Source organism: Macaca nemestrina, chromosome 11, assembly GCF_043159975.1.
Source record: "Macaca nemestrina isolate mMacNem1 chromosome 11, mMacNem.hap1, whole genome shotgun sequence".
NCBI classification, from domain to species: Eukaryota; Metazoa; Chordata; class Mammalia; order Primates; family Cercopithecidae; genus Macaca; species Macaca nemestrina.
In genome coordinates this window covers 117,592,723-117,616,951 of record NC_092135.1, presented here as the reverse complement: position 1 = coordinate 117,616,951, position 24,229 = coordinate 117,592,723, and the positions used below count along the sequence as shown (strand labels likewise).

The window sequence follows — 24,229 nt, the reverse complement described above, 5'->3', positions numbered from 1 at the left end:
ATGCATGTGCCCAGCCTCACCCCAGCCCCCAGTGCGTGCTTGGTCACACATACACACAGAGAATTCTTTATGCCTCTTTATTCCCAATCTCATCAGCACTTTACAAAATCAGACTGGAGGGAGAGAGGCCTGAGAAGGCTCCCTTCCCACCCTCCAAGCTCAGCCGAAGTCTGGAAGGTCTCCTGCCCCCTCCCTATAGAAGGGACTCTAGGGGTGGGGCTGGTGCAGGGGGAACTGGGAGCTGGGCCAGGCCTGCTGGGCCATCCTCTCCCCCTGCCAAGAGGGGAGCTGGGCCTGGAGAGGGGCAGGAAGCAGGACCAGCCCAGCACTCCCGAGTCCTGGGGCTCTCCCTTTCCTGCTGACATTAGGGCTGGGACCCTGGCTGTCCTTAAATCACCCACCCGTGTAGCCCTACCCACCTTCTACATCTGTATCCCCCCACCCGGCTTTCCCTAAATATATACAAATGTACAGAGGGCTCCCCCTCCCCGGCTGGGATGAGCTCTATCCTCCCCTCCCTCTCTCCTTCCTTCCCTTCCTCTCCATGAGGGCCCATGGCCTGGTTTCCAGCCCTCCCGGGGCACCAGCCTGGGGGTAAGGGGTGTGGACAAGAAGGACCTTTGTGCAAAGCAGCTGACATCAGGGCAGGGGAGGATAAGAGCAGGAACTGAGTCCTGGCCCTCCCAGTGAGCACCGCCCCCAGGCCTTTCCCAGGAGCAGGAGGAGAATGTGCTGGGGATCCCAGGAGAGGTCTCAGACTCCTGGATCCTTTCAGTCACAGCACCATCCTAGCAAGCGAAATCTTCAAAGAGACCTCCTGGGGGACCGTGGGGGTGGTGATGGTTGGGGAGCAGGCTGCTGGCCCCCCCACCCTCGGCATGGCCCCGGCTTGGGCAGGGACTCTGCAGGAGAAAGAAAAGAGGGAGTGGCTAGGGAGAACTCATGGGGGCAGGGACTCTGCTGAGAAAGAGTGGGACAGGGAGAGGTCAAGTGCTGTCCCCAGGGCTCACACCGCCAGCCTTTCCTTGTCACCTTGGGCAGAGGCTCCAGGGCCCACTCCACAGGCTGGTTCAGAAACCATGGGGTCTCAGTCCTGGGGAGGGGTGGCTGCACGCTCTGTAGAGCTCATCCTCACCTGTTCCTTCAGCTCCTGAAGCCCCAAAGTGGAGATGCCCCCAGTGGAGGTCCGCAGGGGGGTCTTGGGACGCCTCCATGCCCGCTTCAGTCGATCCCAGGACACCTTGAGGTTCAGGGTGGGGGACAGCAGTGGGCTCAGGAAATTGGTTGAGGAGAAACGTGAGCCTTACCATGCCCAGCTGCCCACAGGACTCACTGCCACAGCAAACTCCCAGTAGGACACCCTGTCCTCCTCACCTATCCCCTTCTCCTGACTCTGAGCCCTCAGGCCTGCCAGCCAGTCAGGGGACCCTGGCAGAGAACCCTGAACCTGACTTCCCAGCCAGGCCAGCTCCACCAGGCACCCCGCACTGCCCCCTTCTGCTTTGCCCATGGCCGCCACTCCCACCCTGCCTTCCCGGGGCCCTTGCCTCATAGATGTAGTCAAGGATCTCCAGCAACGTGAGGATGCTGGCCCCAATGAACAAGCCCATCTGTCCCCCGAGGTCTCCTGGGAAGCAGGAGAGCAGTGTCAGAGGGAGCGGCCGGATTGATCCACCCACACACAAGCTGAGGGGGACACCAGTCTCACCCAGCAGGGCTGACAGGCCATAGGCTGCTCGCTGCTCTATGGCTTCAGAGGTCAGGGCCTCAAAGAAGACGTCTAGGACCAGGAAGTTCTCCCTGTGGAGACAGGAAGCAGGGTATCCATGTGGGCCTCGCTTCCTGAGAAGGCTGGTAGGGGCATCCTGGATCCAGCAGATCTTGATCAGAGACCTCTGCATAGGGAAGTCAGTGACCACCCCCTGGACTCCCCAAGGCTGTGAGGGGAGGCAGTCCCGGATGTGTTTCAGCTTCATCTTTTGAGGGGTAGCAAAGGGCCTGGGAGAGCAAAACACAACTCCTGGACCTGAAGGAAACCCTGCTCCCTCCTCTAAAACAGCCAGTGGTGTTGCCTTTGCCTCCTCCTTATGCCTCTGCGGACCCTTCAGTGACCCCTGTTGCCTGTCAGTCCACTCCACAATGCCACTTCTCAGTGTCCTGGGCAGCCGGTGGCCTGTCCCCGGCACCTTCTTCCGCAGCCGCTGTCTTTTCTCCTTCCTCCACACAGCTGCCTATGGCTCAGGCTCCACACCACACCACTGCCCCGTGCCACACCACCCCTCTGCCCAACGTCCTCTCACTGGACACCTCTCCATCACCTCCTCTCGCAGACCCAAACCCAGGGCCCTAAGAGGCGAGCTCACGCCTCCCAGGCTTCCCTCCCTGACTGAGGCCTGAGAATCAGTCCTACGTTATCAAACGTAGGCTCATTGACAAATTGTGGCATGGATTTTATGTCGTAATCATCTGTCCCCACAGAACTCAGCACTGGGCTTGGCACCCAGACCATGCTCCGAAACTGTAGACTGGCTGGAGGGGACCAGACCAAAGGCTCAGGGCGGTCCCTCCTGCCTCCCCCTGCAGGGTACTGTGTTTCTCTCCGGTCTCATCCTGTCCCTCTCCCTTAGAGAAGGGGAGAAAGACACATAAGCAAAGCACTCGGAAACGTGGCATATGTGTAATGATGGAGATCTGTACGGGTGCTGGGAGCTCAGATGAAAGGTGTTTGGACCGGGAGGTGGAAACACTGAACATGACTTGAACAATGAGTGGGGCTGCTTAGAAGAAAAGGGCTGTGGCCAGGCACGGTGGCTCACACCTATGATCTCAGCACTTTGGGAGGCCAAGGATGGTGGATCACTTGACGTCAGGAGTTCAAGACCAGCCTGGCCAACATGGTGAAACCTCATCTCTACTAAAAAGACAAAAAAATAGCTGGGTGTGGTAGTGGGTGCTTATAATCCAGGCTACTTGCGAGGCTGAGGGAGGAGAATTGCTTGAACCTGGGAGGTGGAGGATGCAGTGAGCCAAGATTGTGCCACTGCACTCTAGCCTGAGTGACAGAGCAAGACTCTGTCTCAAAAAAAAAAAAAAGAAGAAGAAGAAGAAAGAAGAAGAAGAAGTAGTAGTAGTAGCAGTAGTAGTAGTAAAGGGCTATGAAAGGCATTCCTGGTAGAAGACTTATCATAGAGATGCGGCCCACTCCCCACCTCCACCATGACCAGCGCCTATTGAGGGCAGCCTCCACCACACACACACACACACACAGACACACATTCTCTCACACACATACCCATTCACAGATACACACAAAGTGTGCATGCACACACACATACCACACACTCACATACACATACACTCACATACACACCCACAGGAAACACACACATACACATGCCCCACACAGATACACGCAAACATGCGTGCACACACACGTACACACCCACATACACCCCACACACATACACACCCACACCCACAGACACACACATACACACATATGCTCACACACACGTACACATACACAGAGTCACACAGCCACCGCCCACAGACACACATACCGTATGTAGGTCTCATTGCGGTTGTACTTCCTCGCCAGGTACCGGGCTGAGCCCCTGTTGGGGATCCTGACCATGGAGATCTCTTTCCCATAGCGCGTCAGGTTGCAGGGGGTGGGGCAGAAGCACGGGCCCTCGGGGCCCCCACCCAGGGAATCTGCAACACAGAGGCAGCAGCTACAGTGGGAGTTGGAGAAGGGTGGTCCAGTGGCCCACCAGCTGCAAAGAGGAGGCCCGGGGGCTGTCCTGAAGCAGGCACACCCACACCAAGGGCCTTTACTGGCCAGCCCCGGTGCTTCCTAGAGGGGACTGGCTGCAGGTCCCCACATGAACCAGCTTCAGACTGCTCCGGAGAGCAGGTGTAAGCAGAAACCCCCAGCGCCCTCCCAACCCCGGGGACTGGGGGGGTCCTCATGGCCCAGAGGGAGAACAGAGCCCATCCACCAGAGCTAATCAACTATGTGAGGCCTCAGACACACAAGGAGGTGTGGAGAGGATGCTGGGATGCATGGATGGGTGGGTGGGTGGATGGATAGATGGATGGATGGCAGATGGCCAGATCGATGGATGGGTGAACAGAAGAACAAATGGACCAACAAGCTTCCCAGGCTCAATGCGCTGGGCTTTCTCTGCCTGCCCCTTCAGTTCCACTCTCCACTCTTCCACCTTGCTCTGCACCCTACGAGGCTGATCTCTGCCAAATGCATCACCTCAACTCCCTTGTCCTCTGGCTTTGGGTTGAGTTTGGCCAACAGGAGGCCCTGGCAGAAACAGAAGGTGAGAGGGAAGAGATGCCAGGGTATTTCTCCTGCCTGGCTTCCTCACTGCCAGGCCGTAGGTGGCAGAGGCTGTGCTGCTCCTCCAGCCATGCTGCTGTCAGTCAGTCCTCTCGGACAGCCACAGGTCTCTCCTCCTGCAGGCCTGGTGGGGATGAAGGCTCCCCATGTTGCCAGCTCTGTGATCTCCCGCTGTGCCTTGCAGCTTCTTTACTCCTGATCACACATCTGTTCCTTCACTAAACACCTCCAATCACCCCTGTGACAGATGCAGGTGGTGTGGGGGACAGAGAGGGGCTGGATGTGTGTCTGGCTGCCCAGTGTCTCAGACCCAGCCCCAAGGCCCCAGGTGTCTGGATTACCGCAGCCAGCTTGGCCAGTCCCTGACTTTGAGTCTCCTCCCCACCTACCCATTGTCCACACCTCATTGGACTCACCTGGCATTCCTGCCTTGCCAGAGGCCTTTGTGGGCTTCCTAGAGCCTCCCTCCTCCTTTTTTTTTTTTTTTTTTTTTTTTTTTTTTTTTGAGACAGGGTAACTCCATAGCTCAGATTAGAGTGCAATGGTGTGATCCCAGCTCATTGCAGCCTGGACCTCCCAGGCTCAAGCCTATCCTCTTGCCTTAGCCTCCCAAATAGGTGGGACTATAGGTGTGCACCACCACACCCAGTTCACTTTTTTATTTTTTGCAGAGACAGGGTCTCACCATGTTACCCAGGCTGGTCTCGAACTACTGGGCTCAAGTGATCCACACAGCCTGGCCTCCCAAAGTGTTGGGTCTACAGGTGTGAGCCACTGTGCCTGGCCTCCCTCCTCCACTCTTTCCACTCCCTCCCCTGTTCTCTGCCCTGTGGCCACACAGATCTTTCAGTGCCCTGGACACAGCATGCTGTTTCTGGCCACAGGTCTTTAGTGTATGTCCCCCTTTGCACCTGGCTCTTATACAGCCATCAAGCCTCAGCTAATGTGTCCCTTCCTCTAGGAATCCTCCCTACCTTCCCTGGCTAGGGCTGCACACCCCTCCTTGGGGCCTTGCCACACACCCGAGGCTCCCCTCTCCAGGAGTTAATGGGCTGTGTGGGAATGGCTGCCCACAGCCCTGCCGGGCTATAAGCTCTCCAAGGGAAGGGCTGTTGCTCCCACTCTCACCTCCAGTACCCAGCACAGGCTGTAAAGGTCTGGAAAATGCACGAATCGATGAATGGATGGATAGATGGATGAACTGCAGATCAGGCAAGATCTGTGGACAGATGGGGTTTGCCTTACCCACACTGATAGCCAGCAATGCATTTTTCCTGAGACCAAGAGAGAAGTCATTTCACTTTCTCAAAGTGGGTGAGCTCATTGGTTGAACCAAGATGAGAAGCCCAGCCCTTCACTCCCAGTCCTGGCTTCTCTGTAACCCCCCCACCCTGCTGCCTCCACTTACCCAAGTGTCTGTACCTGCAGAGGTCTGCAGACCTCTCCCCGACCCCACTGAAGTATGGGCTAAGGCTCAACCCCCAGGAAGAACCCTCCAGGAAGAGACTGGGAGGGGAGGAGCCAAGACAGTGAGGAGAAGAGTGGACAGAGACATGAAGAGGCTGATGGAGAGGTAGGGAAGGGTAGGCAGCACGGACCCAGTGTGTGGTCGGCACACTCGATGTAGATATTTGGTGGGCAGATGGTCTCATTGCCTGAAAGGAGAGAAGATTATTCCTAGAATCTACGATCACTTCCCCTGTCCCCCACACGCCCAAATGTAAGCACATACATGCATGCACACACATATGCACACATTTGCATAAATGTGCTTGAACACCACACACACAACCCCCACAAATATGCAACCATGGATATAAATGAGCATACATGTACACAAATACATATCAACATGCACACAGGCATCTGCATGCCAGCATTCCCACAGGCATATGTGAAACCATGTTTAAAAGTCCCAAACACACACATGCACACTCACACGGGTACAGACACACACATATGTTGTATACATGCGCCTGCCTGTGCACATGAGCAGTGCCTTGCCCCAGGAGGCTCTGGAGCCCAGCAGGGTGGCATGGAGGTCTAGCTAGGGGTGGGGTGCCCACCTGGCATGTGCACCATCCGGCAGTGGCAGCGCTGAAGCACAGCCTCCTTTTCACAGCGCAGCCGGCAGGCAGACACACTGTAGGCCGAGTAGCCCTGAAGCTCAGGCTCCCTGAGCTCACTCTCCGCGCGGCAGTTGCCCCAGGGCTGGGGCAGGTAGGTCAGCTGCAGAGGTGGGTCATGATGAGGTCATGCTCAGGAATCCCACCCGGTCCTCCAGTGCCCACAGCCCCAGCAAAGTCAATACAGCTGGCAGGCTGTGAGCTTCTAAAGGGCAGGTTTGCTCTGCATCCCCTCTGAGCCCAAAGGTGAGCCCTGTGCCCAATCCAGGGCCTGGCAGGAGGTGCTCACCCGCTGTTCCTGGCAGGACACAAAGGTCTGGAAGCCTGGGGACACCCCGAACCCCAGCTGGTGGATGTAGGGCGGCTCCTCCTGGCTGTGGATCTGCACCCGAATACCTGCCTCAAACGACGTCTCATCTGCACAGCAGAGATGGGGACCTTTGGAAACCCATCCCAGGCAGAGGGCCCAGGCCCCAGTCCCCAAGATGGCCCTTGTCCCTTTCCGGCCTGCGTACTTGTCTCCCTCCAGATGGGTAGGTACTCCTCCTGCTGGATGTCCAGCATGATCTCCAGGCCACTGCCCATGCCCCCTGCCCGGCTGGGCAGCGAGCTCCGCGGGTCCGCGTTGAAGGTGTAACACTTCCCATAGCGAGTATAGACCTGGGAGGTGGGGTGAGAGAGCAGGAGGGGAGATGAAAGGAGTGGCCAAGGCAACTCCGAAGTTCCCTGCTCCCCGCCGAGGGCCACTAGATCTGCTTGGACACTCCAGTCCCATATCCTAGCAAGCAATGTATAGCCCAGTCTCTCCAATGAGCGCCAACTTTTCCACTGATGGCCTCCCTTAGATGATTAAAAGGCATCTCCAACTTAACATATCAGCACATCAACACCTTCCCAAACGCTGTCTGCCCCACACCATCCTCCTCCTCTCTAGTAAACCACCCCACTATATCCATCCAGTTTCTCAAGTCGGAATTTCTAAAATCTCCCCATCCATCATCCCTGCTTCTTTTTCTTTCTTTTTTTTTTTTTTAGATATGGTCTTGCTCTGTTGCCCAGGCTGGTATGCAGTGGCACGATCTCGGCTCACAGCAGCCTCAACTTTCCAGGCTCAAGCCATCCTCCTGCTTCAGCCTGACAAGCAGCTGGGATTGCAAGCATATGCCACCAAGCCTAGCTAAGTTTTTTTATTTTTTATTTTATATTTGTAGAGACAGGGTCTTGCCATGTTGCCCAGGCTGGTCTTGAACTCTTAGGCCCAAGCAATCCTTCTGCTTTTGGCTTCCCAAAGTGCTGGGATTACAAGCATAAGCCACCACATCCAGCCTCCAGGCCACTTCTGAAATATATTTAGAATCCATCCACTTTCCTTCCTTCTCCAGCAACCCCCATTTTGCCATCTCCTTCTAACTGGTCTCCCACCTTGGTCCACCCTTGCCCCTCCCTACTGGAAGCTATGGTGCCCAGTCCACGGTGCTCAGATCCAATGAAACCACTCACTGACTTACCCAACAATAGCTTCCCATTTCCCACATAACAAAGTCACGCTCCTTCCTTAACCCAAAAGTGCCCATGTGATGTGGCCCTTGCCTGCCTTTCCACCACCTCCCCCATATCTGACAAGTTCAGACACTCGGACTCCTTTCCTCCTCAGGCTTTTGTTGTTGTTGTCATTCCCTCTCCTGGAATGCCACTGCACACACATTATTGGTATGGCTAGCTGCCCATCGCTGAAGCCTCAGCATGTCACACTCATACATCACACAGACACGTTCAGTGTCACCGTCCTTGCATCCACATGTCTGTTGGTTTGCCCCAAGTACTTATCAAGACCTGAGATGATCTTGTTCATCTACTTGTCTCCCGTCCATTGTCCATCTCCCTCAATGAGCGTGTATGCTGCACAGAAGCAGTGAGCCTGTCTGGTGTCCCCAGCCTCCGGCCCAGTGCGGGGCACAAGGGACACTTAATAAGCTGTCTCTGCAGCACAGAAGCCAGGCTCCCTTTTCCTCTGCGGACAGTTCTCCTGCATGGACAGCAGATGGCGCTGGCGCCCAGGAGATGGAAGCCCAGGCTCCTGCTGGGGATTTAGCTGCCGCCAGCAGCTGCGCAGCGGCAGGGGTGGAGAAGAGGCTGAGGGAGAGGCGGGTTCTAGTTCCCCCGTGCCAGGCTTCCCCAACAGAGCCGAGCCCCTGGGTCAAACCCATCACAGGCAGCACCTTCCCTGGGGGCAAGGGGTCGGCGCACTCAATCACGCTCTCCCGCTCCCCCTCCCCTCTCCTTGGGAACATTTTCCACTGGTAAAAGCTGGGAGAAATAGCAGGAAGCAGTGTGGAAGGAAAAAGAGATCCTGAATGCCTGGTTTCACAGGGGGAGTGCAGAAGGAAGAGGGGCCGGGTGGAGAGCAGCGAACCAACTGAGAGTCCTCCCGAGACCTCCTAGGGGTCCCCATCCCTGAGAACTAGACCACCCTGCTGCGGTGCTCTGGGAGCTGCAGCCCGGATCCTTCTCTCTCCCACAGTTCTTCTACCACTCAACCACCCTGCCTCCCGTTCCCGAAACAAAAACGTGTGCACCACAAACAAAGCACCCTGAGTTTACAGAACATGGTGCCGTCTACCGCTGCCCACATCCCCTCAGTACCAGCTAGGTGTAGTTGTCCCGACTACTGCAGATGAGGACATCACAGCTCAGAGAAGTGAAGTGACATTCAAAGTCACACAGCTGGGAAGAAGGAGAGGTGCACCTCATCCAGGGGTCAGGGGCAAGGCTCCAGCTGCTCCTGCAAACCATTGCTTGTACCCCCACCCCAAGCCTACCCTACCTCAGGACCCAGCTCCTGCCCCAGCCCCATCCAGGTAGATGAAACAGGAATGGGCCCCAGGCCCGTCCCCTTCTCTTCTCCCATTCCCCTTTCGCTTCTGCACCGTTCCTCTTGACCTTCCTCACCCTTTCTTCTCCATATCGGCTTCCCTTCAATTCCTCACCTGTCCCCCGAGTCTTCTCCTTTCCTAACACCCCACACACACCTTTACCAGCTTCCAGGTTCAAGTTCTTGACCCCATTGGTATCACCCCTGCCCTCCTCCCTATTATGTATCCATCTGTGGGGCAGGAGTGGGTGTCACGGACAGCTCAGGAGCGCTCAGTATGCCCCATGCAGTGTGCTAAACGCTTCACATGGTCTATCTGGATGAATCCTCACAACTACCCTGTGAGGTGGGTATTATTATCTCCCCATTCTGCAGAGAAAGAAATGGAGGCTCAGAGAATTCAGCTGGTTTCCCAAGATGTTCAAGCTCAGGGCTTCTCAAATGCTATTATGCACATGAATCAGGGGGATCTTTTTAAAGTGCAGATTCTGATAGAACAGATGTGGGGAGGGGGTTGGACAAGGCTGAAAGTCCATGGACCACACTGTGAATAGAAAGGCACTAGATGAAGGGGGAGAACCCAGCAAGACAGCCCGACTCTAGACCTGTGCTCTTATCACAAGTCACTGGAGGTGGAGGAACCCTGAAGTGGGCTGGGTGCCAGATTCCTCTGTCCCATCCGGGTGCAGTGGCTCACACCTGTAATCCCATCACTTTGGGAGACCGAGGAGGGCAGATCACTTGAGGTCAGGGGTTCGAGACCAGCCTGACCAACATGGTGAAACCACATCTCTCCTAAAAACACAAAAATTAGCTGGGCATCGTGGTGGGCACCTGTAATCCCAGCTACTCGGGAGGCTGAGGTAGGAGAATTGCTTGAACCCAGGAGGCGGAGGTTGCAGTGAGCTGAGATCACACTGTACTCTAGCCTGGACAACAGAGCGAGACTCCATCTCAAAAAAAAAAAAAAAAAAAGTCCAGGCCCTGGGGGTCATGCCTGTAATCCCAACACTTTGGGAGGCTGAAGCAGGTGGATCACAAGGTCAGGAGTTTGAGACTAGCCTGGCCACATGGTGAAACTCCCATCTCTACTAAAAATACAAAAATCAGCCGGGTGTGGTGGCGGGCGCCTGTAGTCCCAGCTACTCAGGAGGCTGAGGTAGGAGAATCGCAAATGGCTGAGATTGCACCGCTGCACTCCAACCTGGGTGACAAAGCGAGACTCTGTCTCAAAAAAAAAAAAAAAAAAAAAGGAAAAGAAAAACTTCCTGGTTCCTAGTGGTGTGGAAAAGGCAGATGGGAGGCATATATTAGTATTTGTAGAAATCTGAAAGTACTCAACCTCTTCCTAATTCAAACCAAGAAGATGCTGGAATCAGCTCTTGCTGACACAGCCAGTTTTGCGTATACGCTTCAGTTGAAAGGCTAAAGAAGGCATGGTCGACGTGGGGTACCCATATTATGAGCTCCTCACTCGTGTCGCTCAGCATTCAGCACCACCTTGGCGGAGCCCTGTCTGTCAGGCACCATTATGGTCTCTCTAAAGCTCAGCCTCACCCATGGGACCATGAACTCCTTGTGACCAGGAGTCCTGTTTCCCTCTTGGCATCCCCAGAGCCCAGCAAGATTTGCAGAAGGAGGTGTGAGATGGGAGGAAGGAAAGCAAACACTGTCAAACATCCCCACTTTGTACCAAGTCCTGTGATAGGTGCTTCTGATCTATTTTCTCTTTTGAGTCTCCAAGAAACCCATATGAGCTAAGTATTGTTGTCCCCATTTAATGATTAGGTACCGGAAGCTCAGAGAAGGAAAGTGACTTGGCTAAGGGCACACAGCAAGTAAATGACAGCCGAGATTCATACAGAACTGAACCCTGTGTCAAAGCACAGTAGGTGCTTATAGAACACCTGGTGGGTGTTCAGTGAATGAATGACTCTTGGAGGTTTCTGACTCTCGGAGGGGCTGGGGCAGCGTCCCTACCTGGTACCTACAACAGACACACACAGACATATGCTACATGGCACCGAGCCCACTCCACACAGGGCAGAATGAATGCCTAGCTGGCGAGGGTGGTGGTTCCTTGGCACACAAACCCTCAAGGTGGCTGTGCAGAGTCAGGGTGACAAAGGGACATGGGTGGAAGTTGTCTGGGTCTCAGGGATACTCTGCAGGGAACAGACCGGCCAGACTGGCAGGAGGAGGACACTAGCACAGCCTGGGTCAGTCCTGACTGCTGGTCAGAGCGCAGTGTTGCCCAGGAGACAGTCCCTGGGCCAGGCAGGCAGGGGCGGGTGGAGCCATCAGCTTCTAAGTGGCAGACCTCTGGTGGCAGCACAGCCCACAGCTTCTTCCATGGAGACGGCACGGCAGCTCTGCCACAAGGTCCCACAGGTTGTCCACTGCTCCCTCCCCATGGACTGGCCCAGGAAGGGGGGGCACAGTATGCAAAGGAGTTGAGAGTCCAGGGTCCAGTCACAGAAAGGGGAAGGTTGTGGGCCAGGGAGTGTCCTGATGGCAGAGGGGCTATCTCCAGATCACCAGCTCTCAGTCTCTGGGCGCTGTCCTCATCTCAGACCCCCACCTCCTCCTTCGGTCTGGCCCTCCTTGTCTCTCTGCCTTAGCTCCAGGCCCACACTGCTAGCCCTAGCGGGTGCATGTGGCTTCCCAAAGCCCCTCCCGGCCTTGGCTGACAGCTCCTAGACAGGACTATGTCTGTGCTGCACACAGTCCCTCGGGTCCCCTCCCCCACCTTCCTTCTGGCCAGCCCCTGCCTGTCCTTCTCTGATCACCTCCCCTTTAGTGTTGGCCTGAACCCCGGCCCGGGTCTGTCTGCCTCGCTAGCCTCTGTTTCCTGATCTCAGTCTGTCTCTCAAGTCCTTCCCTATCCGCCTGGCCTGTCTGTCCCTGCCCCTGATTTGTTATCCACCTGGACTCTTGTTTCTCTGCTCCTGCCCTCTGTTGACCTGTCCCCTCCCCTTGGCCTCTTTCTCTCCCATTGTCCTGGATGCCCCCTGGCCTTTTTGTCCCTTGCCCACTGCATTCTCTATCCTATTTGCCTCTTCTCTATCCATCCCTTAGTCTGGCTATACAGTCTTAGCCTCTTGTCTTCCTACTAGACTTTTCCCTGGGCCTGAGGCTCCCTACCCTGACCCAACACATCAGGAACCCCTCTCCAGGTGCCCTCCACCTCCTTCTCCAGCCCCTCTCTCTCAGGATCTGCCTGAGACAGTGATGAGGGGTTGGGAGAGAGCTGTCCAGAGCTTGCTCCTCCTGAGAGCGGTGGCTTCTCTCAGCCCTCGGAGCTCCATCCATTCACAGCTTCCATTTCTCCAGAAAACTCTCCCTGGCTGGCTTGCTCGCATCCTCCCTCCCTTGCAGAGCCCACAGGGTTAACCGGCAATTAGCGGGGCCAGGGCTCAGAGCTATGGCAGGGAGAGGGCCCTGGGCCTCCAGGAGATAAGAAGCAGCCAGGAGCTGCCGAGGCCAGGCTAATCCCAGAGCTAATCTTCGGCCTGGGCTTTATCTCCACTGCCTTCTGGGCATCCTGCCTCTGGTCCCGGCACCTCTCCGCCCTGACATTCTTCCATGGTGTCCCTTCCCCCAAATTCTATCAGCTCTCCCCTTGATGGGGTCCACCCCATGCCTCTCACTTAGGCACTCCCAGAATGAACTCCTCTGCCCCTAGGTCCAGAGTGGGCTAGTGGAAGGGGGTGCATCTTCATCTGCTCTGGACTGTGACCAGCACCCTGGGGTGGAACAGCTCCCAGGGCCTGGCTTTATTCAGGGGTGGCACAGTATCCAGGTTCAAAGCCTTTTCCTTCCCTATCCTTTCCAGGGGCAGAGGAAGGAAGATAGCACCAACCAAAATGCCTAGGGTGTCTGCACTGCTCAGAACTTCGAGATCACTCAGTACTTCGAGGTCACTCAGTCCAATCACTCATTGTACAGAGGCAGAAACAAGCCTGGAGATGGCAAGGTTCAGATCCAAGGGCATGCATGCAGAAAACAGGGGCAGATTCAGAAGTAGACCCCAGGTTCACAGGCCAACATCACCTCCCTGGGAGTCGGCAGGTCCTAGTTTCAGCCCTAGTTCCACCACTGACAGCCTGTGTGACTTAGGTTAGTAAAGTGATTTATCAACTTCTCTGGGCCTCAGTTTCTTCATGTGTCAAGCAGAGACAGAAATCCCTGCTTATTTCACAGATTAGTTGTACATCTCAAAATAGTGGAAGTATGTGAAAGGCATTTGCAAAGTGCAGTCATATACATATACCAGTAATAAGGGTTTTGTAGAGACCAGCATGAACCAAGCTAGGGCAGAGACTGATCACTATGTGGTGCTGGAAATGGATACACAGAAGGCTCATAACATGGGGAAAGGGGCATATATTTTGTAGCCTGACAGAACAGGGTTCAAATCCAGCCTCTCCCACCAACTTTGGACAAACAACCTCGGATGTGTGATTGAATCTTGCTGAGCCTCGGTTTGCTCATCTGTAGAAGGGGAATGGTAATTCCTCCTCCTAAAGTTAGATGAGAGGATTAGAGATCAATTCAGTGATTCCTGGCAGATGCTCAAGGGAGGGGTGAGGCCCTTTGGGTAATGGAGCTTCCCGCCAGGATGCTGCAGTCATTTTCATCTTGGATCCCCACTGGGTGCATCCTCACAGGGCATCAAGCACCTTGCAGGCTCTCTCTGCAATTTGGGAGTGGCTTAGAGGATGGAGCTCTGTCACAGCGAAATCCCCAGGCTCTGAGATACGCCCCTCCTACCGGATGGAAAGCCCAACCTAGTTTACATCCAGGCCTTAGCTTTAGTTAAGTCTGTGGGATTCAGATTCAATCGATTAACCTCTCCGATCCTCCATTTTTCATCTGTAAAATGGGAATAACCACAGGCGCCCTTCAGAGGTGTTATGAGGAAAGACAGAATGCACGTAAATCATAGCAACCACTAACATTTACTTAGTACTTACCTCTGCACCAGGCACAGGTCTAAGTACTTTATGTAGATTAACCCCTTAATCCTCACAAAACTCCTATACTGGTGGTAGTCCTATGGTTTTCATTTTACAGACAGGGTAACGGAGGTACAGACAGGATAAGGAAACTGACAGGGCAGGCAGTCTGGGCCTGGAGTCCACCCATAGCCACCGTGTGACATACACCTGGCACACAGTACCTACAAATAGTAGGCACTCAAGAACTGGTGAGTGTTCAAACAACACTCATTGTCCAAACTTGTCCAACACTATTCATTGAGCCTGTGCTCAACTGTGTCAGGCACTGTGCTTTGCACTGGACATACAACAGAGAACAAAACAGACAGCCTCTGCCCTCAAGGAGTTTGCTGTCTGGCTGCAGAGACATTCATTCATTCAGAGTACTTACGGGCCAGGCGCGGTGGCTCACACTTGTAATCCCGGCACTTTAGGAGGCCAAGGTGGGAGATCGATTGAGCCGAAGAATTTGAGACCAACCTAGGCAGCATAGCAAGACCTCATCTCTACAAATAATAATAAATTAGCCAGGCATGGTGGCTCACACATGTAGTCCCAGCTACTCAGGAGGCTGAGGTGGGAGGATCTCTTGAGCCCAGGAGATTGAGGCTGCAGGCAGCCCCCGTGATGGCACCACTGCACTCCAGCTGAGCAACAGAGCGTGACCCTATCTCGAAAATAAAAAAGAAAAACAAAAAAACAAAAAAAAAACAAAGTGCTTATGGGGCACTTACAACATAAACACCGTGAACTGCACCAGGCATGTTCACAAATCCACCAGTCACACAAATGGATAAATTATTACTAGTTGTGATCCTTGTTGTGATGGGGTGACCTAGCCAAGGCCACCAAGGTGGAACAGGAGCTCAATTTGGCTGGCAGGGTCAGGAAAAAACTTCTCTAAACAAGCCACCTGGCTCACCCAGGAGGGGCATCAGACCAGGCCACACTCAAGAAAGAGGAATACACAGCCGCCCTCAGCAGGCCTGGTTCTACACGTGCATATAGGGGCCCCCCACCTCCCCGCCTCCACTCCACTGCCACCCATGAGCTTTTCAGGGCCGCTTCCTCCCTACGGTGGATCTAGGAGGCAATGGCCGCGGTGTTTGTTCAAATGTAAATGTGTGAGCTGTGGTGGAAGGGACAGGGGAGCCCTAGGAGCCAGGGAGGGCTGGGGCTGTGGAAGAAGGCTGTGGTCCCCGGCGGGCGCCGCGCTTCCACGGGAGAGAACGGGAGGATGAAGGCCTCCGGGACCCAGGTTAACAGTCAAAACCGTTGCCCGGGCAGCGACCGCTTAGGCCTTACACCCTAGAAAGTCAATTTTTAATTGGTGAATTGGTAACTAAGTCCTTCCCTGACATTCCCGCCCCTCGATGCAAAGTTCCTCGTCGAGAGTTTTGCTTACACAGTGGAGCACACACCCACAACCAGGCGGGAGTTCAGGAGACAAGACAGAAGGAGGCGGCGGGGACGGTGGGTGGGTGGGTGTGCGCCCGCCAGGAGCCCTGGCCCCCCGCCCTCTCCCGCACACACAGTCTGGCCGCCCAGGCCTGGCCCACCCGCACCCAGAGGGCCGCACCCACCGGCTCGCGCGCCTCGCCGCCCCCCGCTCCCTCCCGCGGGGCAGGCATCCATCACGGCGCCCGAGCGCCCTCCCTCCCATCTCCTCTGGGCTCCTCCGCTCTCCTCCCTGGGTCTGCCTCATTTGCATTCCCCCGGCTCCCGGCTCCTCAGCAAAGTGACCTCCGCACACAGCAGCGCCAGAGGCTTCCACCGCGGAGGGAGACACCGCCGCCCTCCCCCGCCGCGGCCGGAGAGGGGGCGACAGGGGCCGGGGTCCCAAGGAGATGGATGCGGATCCGGGCCTGGCTGGCTGACCTGAAGCGGCTGAAAGGCCCGGGGCCGAGGGGCACTGAGGGACTCGGGTGCTCGGGTGGGATTTGAACCTGCGACCTCAGATCCCCAGCCAGGAGGGAGTGAGACATGGAGATCAGCACGAGGCCCGGAAGGCTGCGGCCAGAAACGGAACCCCTGCTGGGAACCCGGGGCTCCCCGACGTCCCGTTTCCTTCCCCCGTGAGCCCCCACTGGGGAGGGGCCGTCGCCCAGGGGTTCCCAGCTCTCCCGGGGGCCTGCCCAGCCCCCACCTCGCCCCCTGAGCCCGCCGAGCCGCCTCCCCTCCCCCCGTTTGGTATTTACACCTTCCACACATTTGTAAGCTATTATCCTGTCCACGCTTAGTCACCGCTGAGCCAAGCGCCACGGATTTAGCTCCTTTAATCTTTCCTCCTAAATCAATCCTCCATTTCCCCTTAATCATCCCGTGGCTCCTCTCTGAACTCTTGCTGCCGCCTCGGCTGCTGCAGCCCGTGTCTATCTCTCTGGAACTGCTCCCCCTCCAACCCAACACCCACGGGTGTCCCAAGGGCATGGTGAGCATCTGAGGGGTGGGTTGGATTTCCAGCGCTGCCAGCCCCAGACTAGGAGCCAGGGGAAGAAGTGCAGACCCCTGCCCATCTCTTCCTGGAAAACACACCACTGAACCTTCCCATCTCCACTCTCAGGGTCTCTGCCCCTCTGTCCTCCTCCTGCCTTCCCACCCTCACTCATCCTTCTGAAGACCCTAAGCCTCCACCATGATTTGCAAAAAATCAAAAAACAAACAAACGTGGCAGATCTTCTCTCCTTGGCCCTCCTGCCCCCAGTGCTGGCCGTTCCCACCTCCTCTTCCCAGGTGCTCAAAGGAGGTGGGCTGCAGGGCTAGCCTGGAAGGGCAGGGAACACTTATAACTCAGCAGCCTGAGGCCGGCCTCTGTTCCCTCCTCCAGAGTGGCCGTCCATGTCTCCTGGACCACCTCAGGCTCCACCACCTTCACTTCCTTCCACCTCCCCATGGGACCCACTGACTCAGGGACTCAGTAGCTTGGGTCTTGACATTCCAATGCTCCCTGTAGTGCTCCCTGGGTGCCCCTGCCTCTCCATTCCTGATCCTTCCTGCCCCCTGCCTGGACCTAGCAGAGGCAGCCCTGCCGCCAGCCACAAGAGGGAGCAGATTCCTCCCAAGAAGCAGAAGGGCAGGGGTGGGGGTCCAGGAAGGAGTGGGGCAGGGGAGACAGACAGAGGATCAGAGGGGGACAGGACGTGGGGCCATTTCTTCAAACGCTAATCAGCATCTTCCGGCAGTGTCTGAGAAGCTGAGCTGATAATGAGCCCAGCTCGGGGCTGATTCCTGATTAATGAAGAGGCCACGGGGCTGCTGAGTGGGGCTGGGTGGGGCATGTCCCTCACGGTCCTCCCACTGCCCTTGAAGACCAGCCCTCTGAGACAGTAACAGTCCCTGCCCTTCCCTGCCGGGCCACACCACTTACATCCCTTCCAACCACTCCACTGCCCAAACAGGCAGGCTGACCGCACCCCTCCAGGAGGGTCTGAGCCGCAGCTGGTGTGGGGTGGAAGGTGGAGAGGGTGGGTGCAATCTGAGGGGTTGGCAGCCCTCAGTATTTTTTAAATCAGTTACTGTTCTGTTAAAATAATCACGATTTGAAGCTGCTTTTGACACACTGGAAGACCCAGCCATCTTGGGCTCCTCACACAGGGCAACAGTTAGCTGGGGCTGAGGAGCAGCTGCGTCCTTCAAGACTAAGTGGTCTTCAGTTCTCCTCAGGCCCCACCCTTCCCTACTGTATCCCCCCACCCCAACCTGACCTGCCTGGCTCCTGAGGGCAGCATCCGCCCTGAACCAGATGTTGAACAAAATGTGCTTAAGGCTCATGCTTCAGAAGAAGCTGGGACCACGGGGAATAGAGGGCTGGACAGGCTGGGGGAGTCAGAGGGACGCCTGTGCAGCAGATTAGAGGCTTGGACCCACCTCAGTGGACACCCCCTCCCTTCCACAGCCAACGGGGCAAAGGGCAGCCCTTGGAACCTCCAACCCAGTGGCAAAGGTGTGGAGTTGGGATGGAGTGTGGAGTAGCTCCTCCCAGGGCCAAGGGCAGGGGGTGGAAGGCAGAGACTGTCAGTATTGGCCTGACCACACGCTGGGAGGAGAAGGGGCTAAGGAGGTCGCTGGGACAGAAGGAGTGGATGCTGAGCAGCCCGAAACTGGATCCTGTGACAGCCAGAGAGAGAGAGAGAGGGCTTTCATGCTGTTCTGTGCCTCAGAGCTGTCCTGGCTGGTGGTTGGGTGGGGCAGGGAGAAGAGAGGAGGGCAGGGAGGGGGACTGCCCAGCTGGAAGAGGCCTTGTCTAATTGTGCCTGATTAGTAGAGAGGAAGAGAACAGGGCTAGTGATTAATAGTCACGGCAGTCACCAGCGTGTGGGGAAGGAGGGTCAGGAGGGGGAGGGAGACCGGAGAGCCCAGAGGGGATGGAGATAGTGAGGCACCCACAGGGCCCCGGGCTCCTAGCCCTCCAGGGGCTGCCTGGACCCTTGAGGACCCTGAGGAGAGGGGCTGGCTCCTACCCATGCCTCCACAGGGCTTCTCCACCTCCCCCAGCCTCAAATTTCCACACAGTAACATGGAAAAGACCAAGGTCATGTCCTGCACCTGGGAAGAAAGGCACCTTTGCTCACATGGTGTTTCCAGACACCCCACTGCCCCCAGCCCCCAGACACAGACCCTAACCTCAGCTCCATCTGAGATCGCAGCCCACAGAGTAGACGGCATGACTTCCAATCACAGCCGGCAGCTACCCCCCTATATTCTGTGGTCCCAGTTGTAATCCCAGCCCTGCCCTACCCAGACAGTCTCATTCCTAGGGTCATTCAGAGCTGTGCTGTCCAGCGCGGCAGCCTATAGCCACGTGTGGCTCTTTGAATTAAAAATTCATTTTCTCTGTTGCACTAATCACATTTCAAGTGCTCAACGGCCACATGTGGCTAGTGACTACCATGTTGTACAAGCACAGGTGCACAGCGCGTCCATTACCACAGAATGTTCTATTGGCCAGCACTGATCTAGACAGTGTGTGCACACTTCTGCACCTATGCACACGTGCATGCATATTTTGGAGGGCTGAATAGAATGGGAATGCTAGAACAGGGCAGAGGAGGGTGTGGGCCACAGGGTCAAAAGCGGGGGGATGACTAGGTAATGGAGAGTAATGAAGATGCCAGTACATGGGTCGGAAACCAGTAGGTGGTGCTGAGAACAGTCAGGTTAAAGATAGCCAGGAGTTGGGGTGGCGGCATTTATAACAGCTGACGCTTACACAGTGTATACGATGTGTGTGCCAGGTAGTGTGCTATAAGCTCTTTAGGAGCATCTCTTTAATCCTCACAGCAACCCCCAATTTTTAGGTTCTAATATCCTATTTAAAGAATACACAAACTGATGCTCACGAAGCTTTTTGGCTTCCCCACGGCCACACAGCTAAATGGGTGGAGCCGAGGTTCGAATCCTGGTGGTCCCCAGGTGAGAGGAGATGCGGAATTTTAGAGCCACCCTTGCATTTTACAGCTCAAGAAATGAAGCCTCGGGAGAAAGAGTGATTTCTGCCTTTTAGCAAGAGGGCAGGCTGAGAGCAGGCCGCAGTGGGGAAGGTAGAACTGGGGCTTGGAGGAAGGGGGTGTGGGTAGCAGATGGCGGCAGGAATCAGGGAGGAAGGGAGAGCTGTCTACAAGGCTGGGGGTGGGGGACATACAGGTGGTAGAATGGGTAGGAGTGAGATGGTATGAGACTGAGTGAGGAGGGGAGGGAGAAGAAGAGAGGAGCAGAGGTAACTAGCTGGAGCTAGCCATGGTGCAGAGCACTGCCTCCCAGAGCCCTCTCCTCCCTCCCCTCTTCCCTCTTGTCCTTTCCAAACTGTGCCCAGCCTGCCTCGTCCCCTAGGTCTTCCCAGCTCTCCTCCACCCAGAATGGCCTCTCCCTCTCTGAACTCAGCCTCTTACTACCCATGCACCTCGTCTGGCAATTGATCCTGGCACCTTATGACACCACTTGCGTGGCTGATTAACTCTTGCATGGTTGCTTAAGCTTCTGAGTATCCCTGTCCCCACTCTACCATGAGACTATAGGCTGCTTGAGGACAGGGACTGGGGACAGAGCTTCCCATCTTTGCTGTCCTCCACAGCTCTGAGCAGGGAGTCCAACACATAGTAGGCATGCAGAACTCCATGTTGATTGACTAACTGATTGGGAATGCATCAAGGGATATTAGGGAGCGTGGGGGGAGAGCGATTGCAGTGGTAACAGAAGCAAGAGCAGCAGCAGAGGGGACTGGGGGAGGGCACATTACCCGGAGTAAAAATAGGCTGGAAAATGTGACATTTATTAACTTGGATTCCGGAGGAAAGGTCACAGCAGAGTGGGGAGTGGGAAGGAAGAAACAGGGAAAGCAACAGAAAACACATAACAGCCCCTTGGTGAAGCCTGTCCCTGTCTCTGACCATCTCACCACTCATACCCTGGCAGGCTCCCCACCAACCAGCTCACATAGCCATCTCCCCACCATAGACCCCAAATCCCCATCATTGACTCCAGGTCCTCACCACAGAGCTGATTATGGACCTCATGTCCTTTTTGGAGACCCCATATCTTCATCTCCTTCCCCCTTCTCCAGCCTTTCCCCTGTAATACACCCCATCTTCCCCACTGCCATGGATCATGGGCCCCCAGCCCAACCTGTAATTCCAGACCCTGGTGAATCTGCAGCAGACTCAGCCCTTGAATGCCAGACCCAAGAGAGAGTTACGCTCAGTAGACAGGGGATGCAGTGTGTGCAGAAGGGTAGGAGGCTGGGCTGGAGACAGGGGAAATGGAAATCCCAAAGGGGAATTCCTGTCCCCCAGTGGTTGCTATGCCCTCTACCCCTCACTGTCCTGCACCAGGGCCAGAACCTCAGCCCACAGACTTCTACCATCCTCCTCTCTCCAGCCCCAGGGCACCAGAGGGCCTGTGGGAAATCCACCCACACTCCTCCAGGCCATCCCCAGGATTCCGGGGACTCACCAGCCTTGATCAGGGGATCCCTGTTCCTGTATCCTCCAGGCACCGCCTCCTAGCCTGGAGACCAAGCAGAACCCTTTGCCTTCCTCCCCTTACTTCCTCACCCCCTCCAGCTCTTCCTCTCCTTTCCTCCCACCGAGGTCTCATCACCCTTCCCCTTTCCTGCCCACCCCCAGCTCCCGCTCAGGGACACAAAGACCCCATTGATTTCTGCCCCAACAGCACCTGCTGAGCCTGAGCTCTGCCCAGCCCCCAGTACGGACTGGTGAGGATTGAGGACAGCAGAGTCCTGTGGATCCCAAAGGCCACACTCACCCTCCATACCCCATATCCTCCTCCTCGGGGACCCTACCAACCCTGGCTTTGGGGAGCAGTGATTTTCCCTAGGAGAGGGGGTGTACAGCCGGACAACAGGCCAATACCCCTGACTCTTCTCCCTGCACAATGCTCCCCCTCCTGTCCCTCGGTTTCTACCTAACTCCCCTGCCCAATGGCAGGAGGCCCCAGACACTGCAGACATGGTGGGGGCCAGGAACCTTGTTGGCTGGAGCATGTTTCCTGGCGATCCTGAGGCAGCGGGTGAGTGAGAACCTGGTGGGGGTCCCTATCACTGGGGCTGGCTGCTGGAGGCTGGGCCGGAGTGGGCACCATGTTGACGCCAAACATTTGCATATGCACTGGGCAGCGGTAACAAGGATGAAACATACACGCACACAGACACACAACGCTGGGAGCAAACTGTGGACTGGGGACAAGCATCTTGAGCACCATGAATACTAGATACCCTGTGACTATGGGTGAATGGAGCCCTGACAGACAGGCGGCGTACAAGACACGCCCACCCCCCTCACATACCTGACTGTGGGAGGCGTGCATGGGAGAGCAGCCCAAGCTCACACCCCTCTCCTGGAGAGGGTGCGTGTGTTTGTGCTCACACATAGGTGAGAGATGGCGCCAGCAGTCTCCAAATGGGGAGCAGCAGTTGGGATAGATGGGGGGGGGTGTCATGAGAAGGGATGGCATCCACAGTGGGACCCTGTGCTTGGCAGCTAAGCGAGAGCTGGGAGCTAGAAATGGAGATGAGTAGCTCTCTGGGTGTGGGTGTGCAGGTGTGCATGTGAGTGTAGTGACAGGGACAGTGAGTGTGTGTGAGCGAGGGAGTGTGCAGGAAACTGTGTCCCCCAGCAGTGTGTGTGTGTGTGTGTGTGTGCGGGCATGTGTGCATGCACCCATGCTGGGGCAGCAGTGAGGGTGAGTTATGCACATAAGAGTGAACCAGTGATTCCCAGTGTAAGAGCCAGATCTGGGCATGGGAGCCGCTATAACAGGAGACAGAGGGGGACTGGCCCTCGGGAGGGCTGGAGGGCAGAATGAAAGAGGGATGTGTGAGGGAGTCTGTGAGGCGGGCATGTGAGAGACACAGAGATCCAGAAGAGACACTGGCACCTAGTGTCCTGAAGACGGGCTCTCTGCAGCCTGCCCACCAGGCCAGCTCCCCAGGAGGCCGCCTGGGGTCCTTCCCTAGATGGAGCCCCCCAAACCTCCCCTCCCCATCTCCTTCGTTTGGTGGGAAGAATCCAGTAGCCTCGGAAGAAAAAGGGAGCAAGAGAAAAGTGGGAGTCAGTTGGTCTGGCCTTGGGATGGTATGTCCCTTCCCTGCAAGCCAGCCAGCTCCAGGACACCTGGGCCCACCCCAGGAACCCCCACCCCAACTCCCAGACCTGGGCACTGCAGCAGCAGCAAGAAGAGTGCTACAAGAAGAGTAGCAGCAGGCGCCCCAGGGTAAGCCCTATGAGCGGCCACTGCTCCATGGCTGGGAAACCAGAGGGAGATGCCAGGCTTGGAGAGACACGAGGCCAGCCTCTGGTGGCAGAAGGAAGGGAAGCCCTGTTGAGGATGCCCCTGCACACCACTGCCACCACTCCTTCCTGCTCCCCAGCCTCCAGCCACCCCAGGCCAGGCAGCCCAGCTGGCAGAACTCACCACAGAGAAGTTGCTGGCGGAGCAGTGATGCCCACTGAAGTTGCAGCTCTTGAGCATGTCGGCGAGCTGGTGGCCAGTGCGGTTGAGGATGTCTACCATGTCAGGCTCCGGGTAGCGCAGGCCAGCGGCACGGTGCCCATCCCGGTCTTTGGGGGGCAGCCCTGTCAGATTGGCCAGGTGGAAGATGTCGGCATCGCTGAGTGCCGAATGCCGGAAGCGGTTGATATTGCAGAGGGTGACAGCCGGGAAGCCCGCCACTGGGGCTGGGGCAGCGGGGTCCATGGCCACCAGGTGAGGCCGGGTCAGGTAGCCCCGGGCCAGGCCAGCCGCCTGGTACAGGAAGGCAGCCAGCGAGGTGAGTAGGGCCAGTGCCCACAGGGTTCTGCGTAGTCTGTGGGGGCCTGGACCACAGGCCCGGCCCAGTCCATGCAGGGTGCTGGTGCTGGCAAAGGTGGCCAGGTCCCGGGGGGCTGCTGCCCCCCGAGCAGCCCCGAGGAGGCTCTGCTCATCCCCTGCCTCCTTCTCCTTGGGTTTCGCATCCTCCTCAGCAAATTTGATTTTGCACACAATCTCGATCGGCATCTGTCCCCGGCTGCTGGGACTGGCCAGAGCCTCCCTGCCCTGTCCCTCCCTAGCCAGCAGCCCTGGTGCCCTCCCGAGTGGCGGTAGTAGCAGCGGCTGCTCTTCTAAACTCAGGGCAAGCGGGAGGAGGACAGGGACAGGGTGGGGGCCCGAGGTGGGGGAGTCACTCCCACTCCCAGCAGCTCCGCAGCCCTGGTGCTGCCTCTGCCGCTGCTGCCTCTGCTGCCGCTTGTCTCTCTCCTCGATCGTCTCCTTGTGGCTTCCCTTATCAGCACCAGCACAGCTGTCAGCCCCTGCGTGTGTCCCTGCGAGCGAGTGAGTGAGTGAGCGAGGGAGCGAGCGCTGCTCCGCCACGCCGCGCAGCCCC

At 56.5% G+C, this 24,229-nt stretch overlaps 1 protein-coding gene across 3 annotated transcripts; it reads right to left on the bottom strand.

Annotated features, from left to right (window-relative positions):
* Positions 1-63: 63 nt before the first annotated feature.
* On the bottom strand, positions 64-24,229 carry LOC105481274 (acid sensing ion channel subunit family member 4). Of its 3 annotated transcripts, none has more exons than XM_071073436.1 (10): positions 23,281-24,229; positions 6,996-7,140; positions 6,770-6,897; positions 6,421-6,583; positions 5,953-6,009; positions 3,561-3,714; positions 1,709-1,800; positions 1,548-1,627; positions 1,136-1,240; positions 64-957 (listed from the first exon to the last, which is right to left on the bottom strand). In XM_071073436.1, the coding sequence occupies exons 1-10, from the start codon at positions 23,860-23,862 to the stop codon at positions 805-807; spliced, it is 1,659 nt and encodes a 552-aa protein (XP_070929537.1). In that variant the 5' UTR covers positions 23,863-24,229; the 3' UTR covers positions 64-804. The 3 variants fall into 3 exon arrangements, with proteins under 3 accessions (XP_070929537.1, XP_011739081.2, XP_070929538.1); XM_011740779.3 differs by having other exon boundaries at positions 64-902; positions 23,281-24,201; XM_071073437.1 differs by lacking the exon at positions 5,953-6,009 and having other exon boundaries at positions 64-902; positions 23,281-24,201.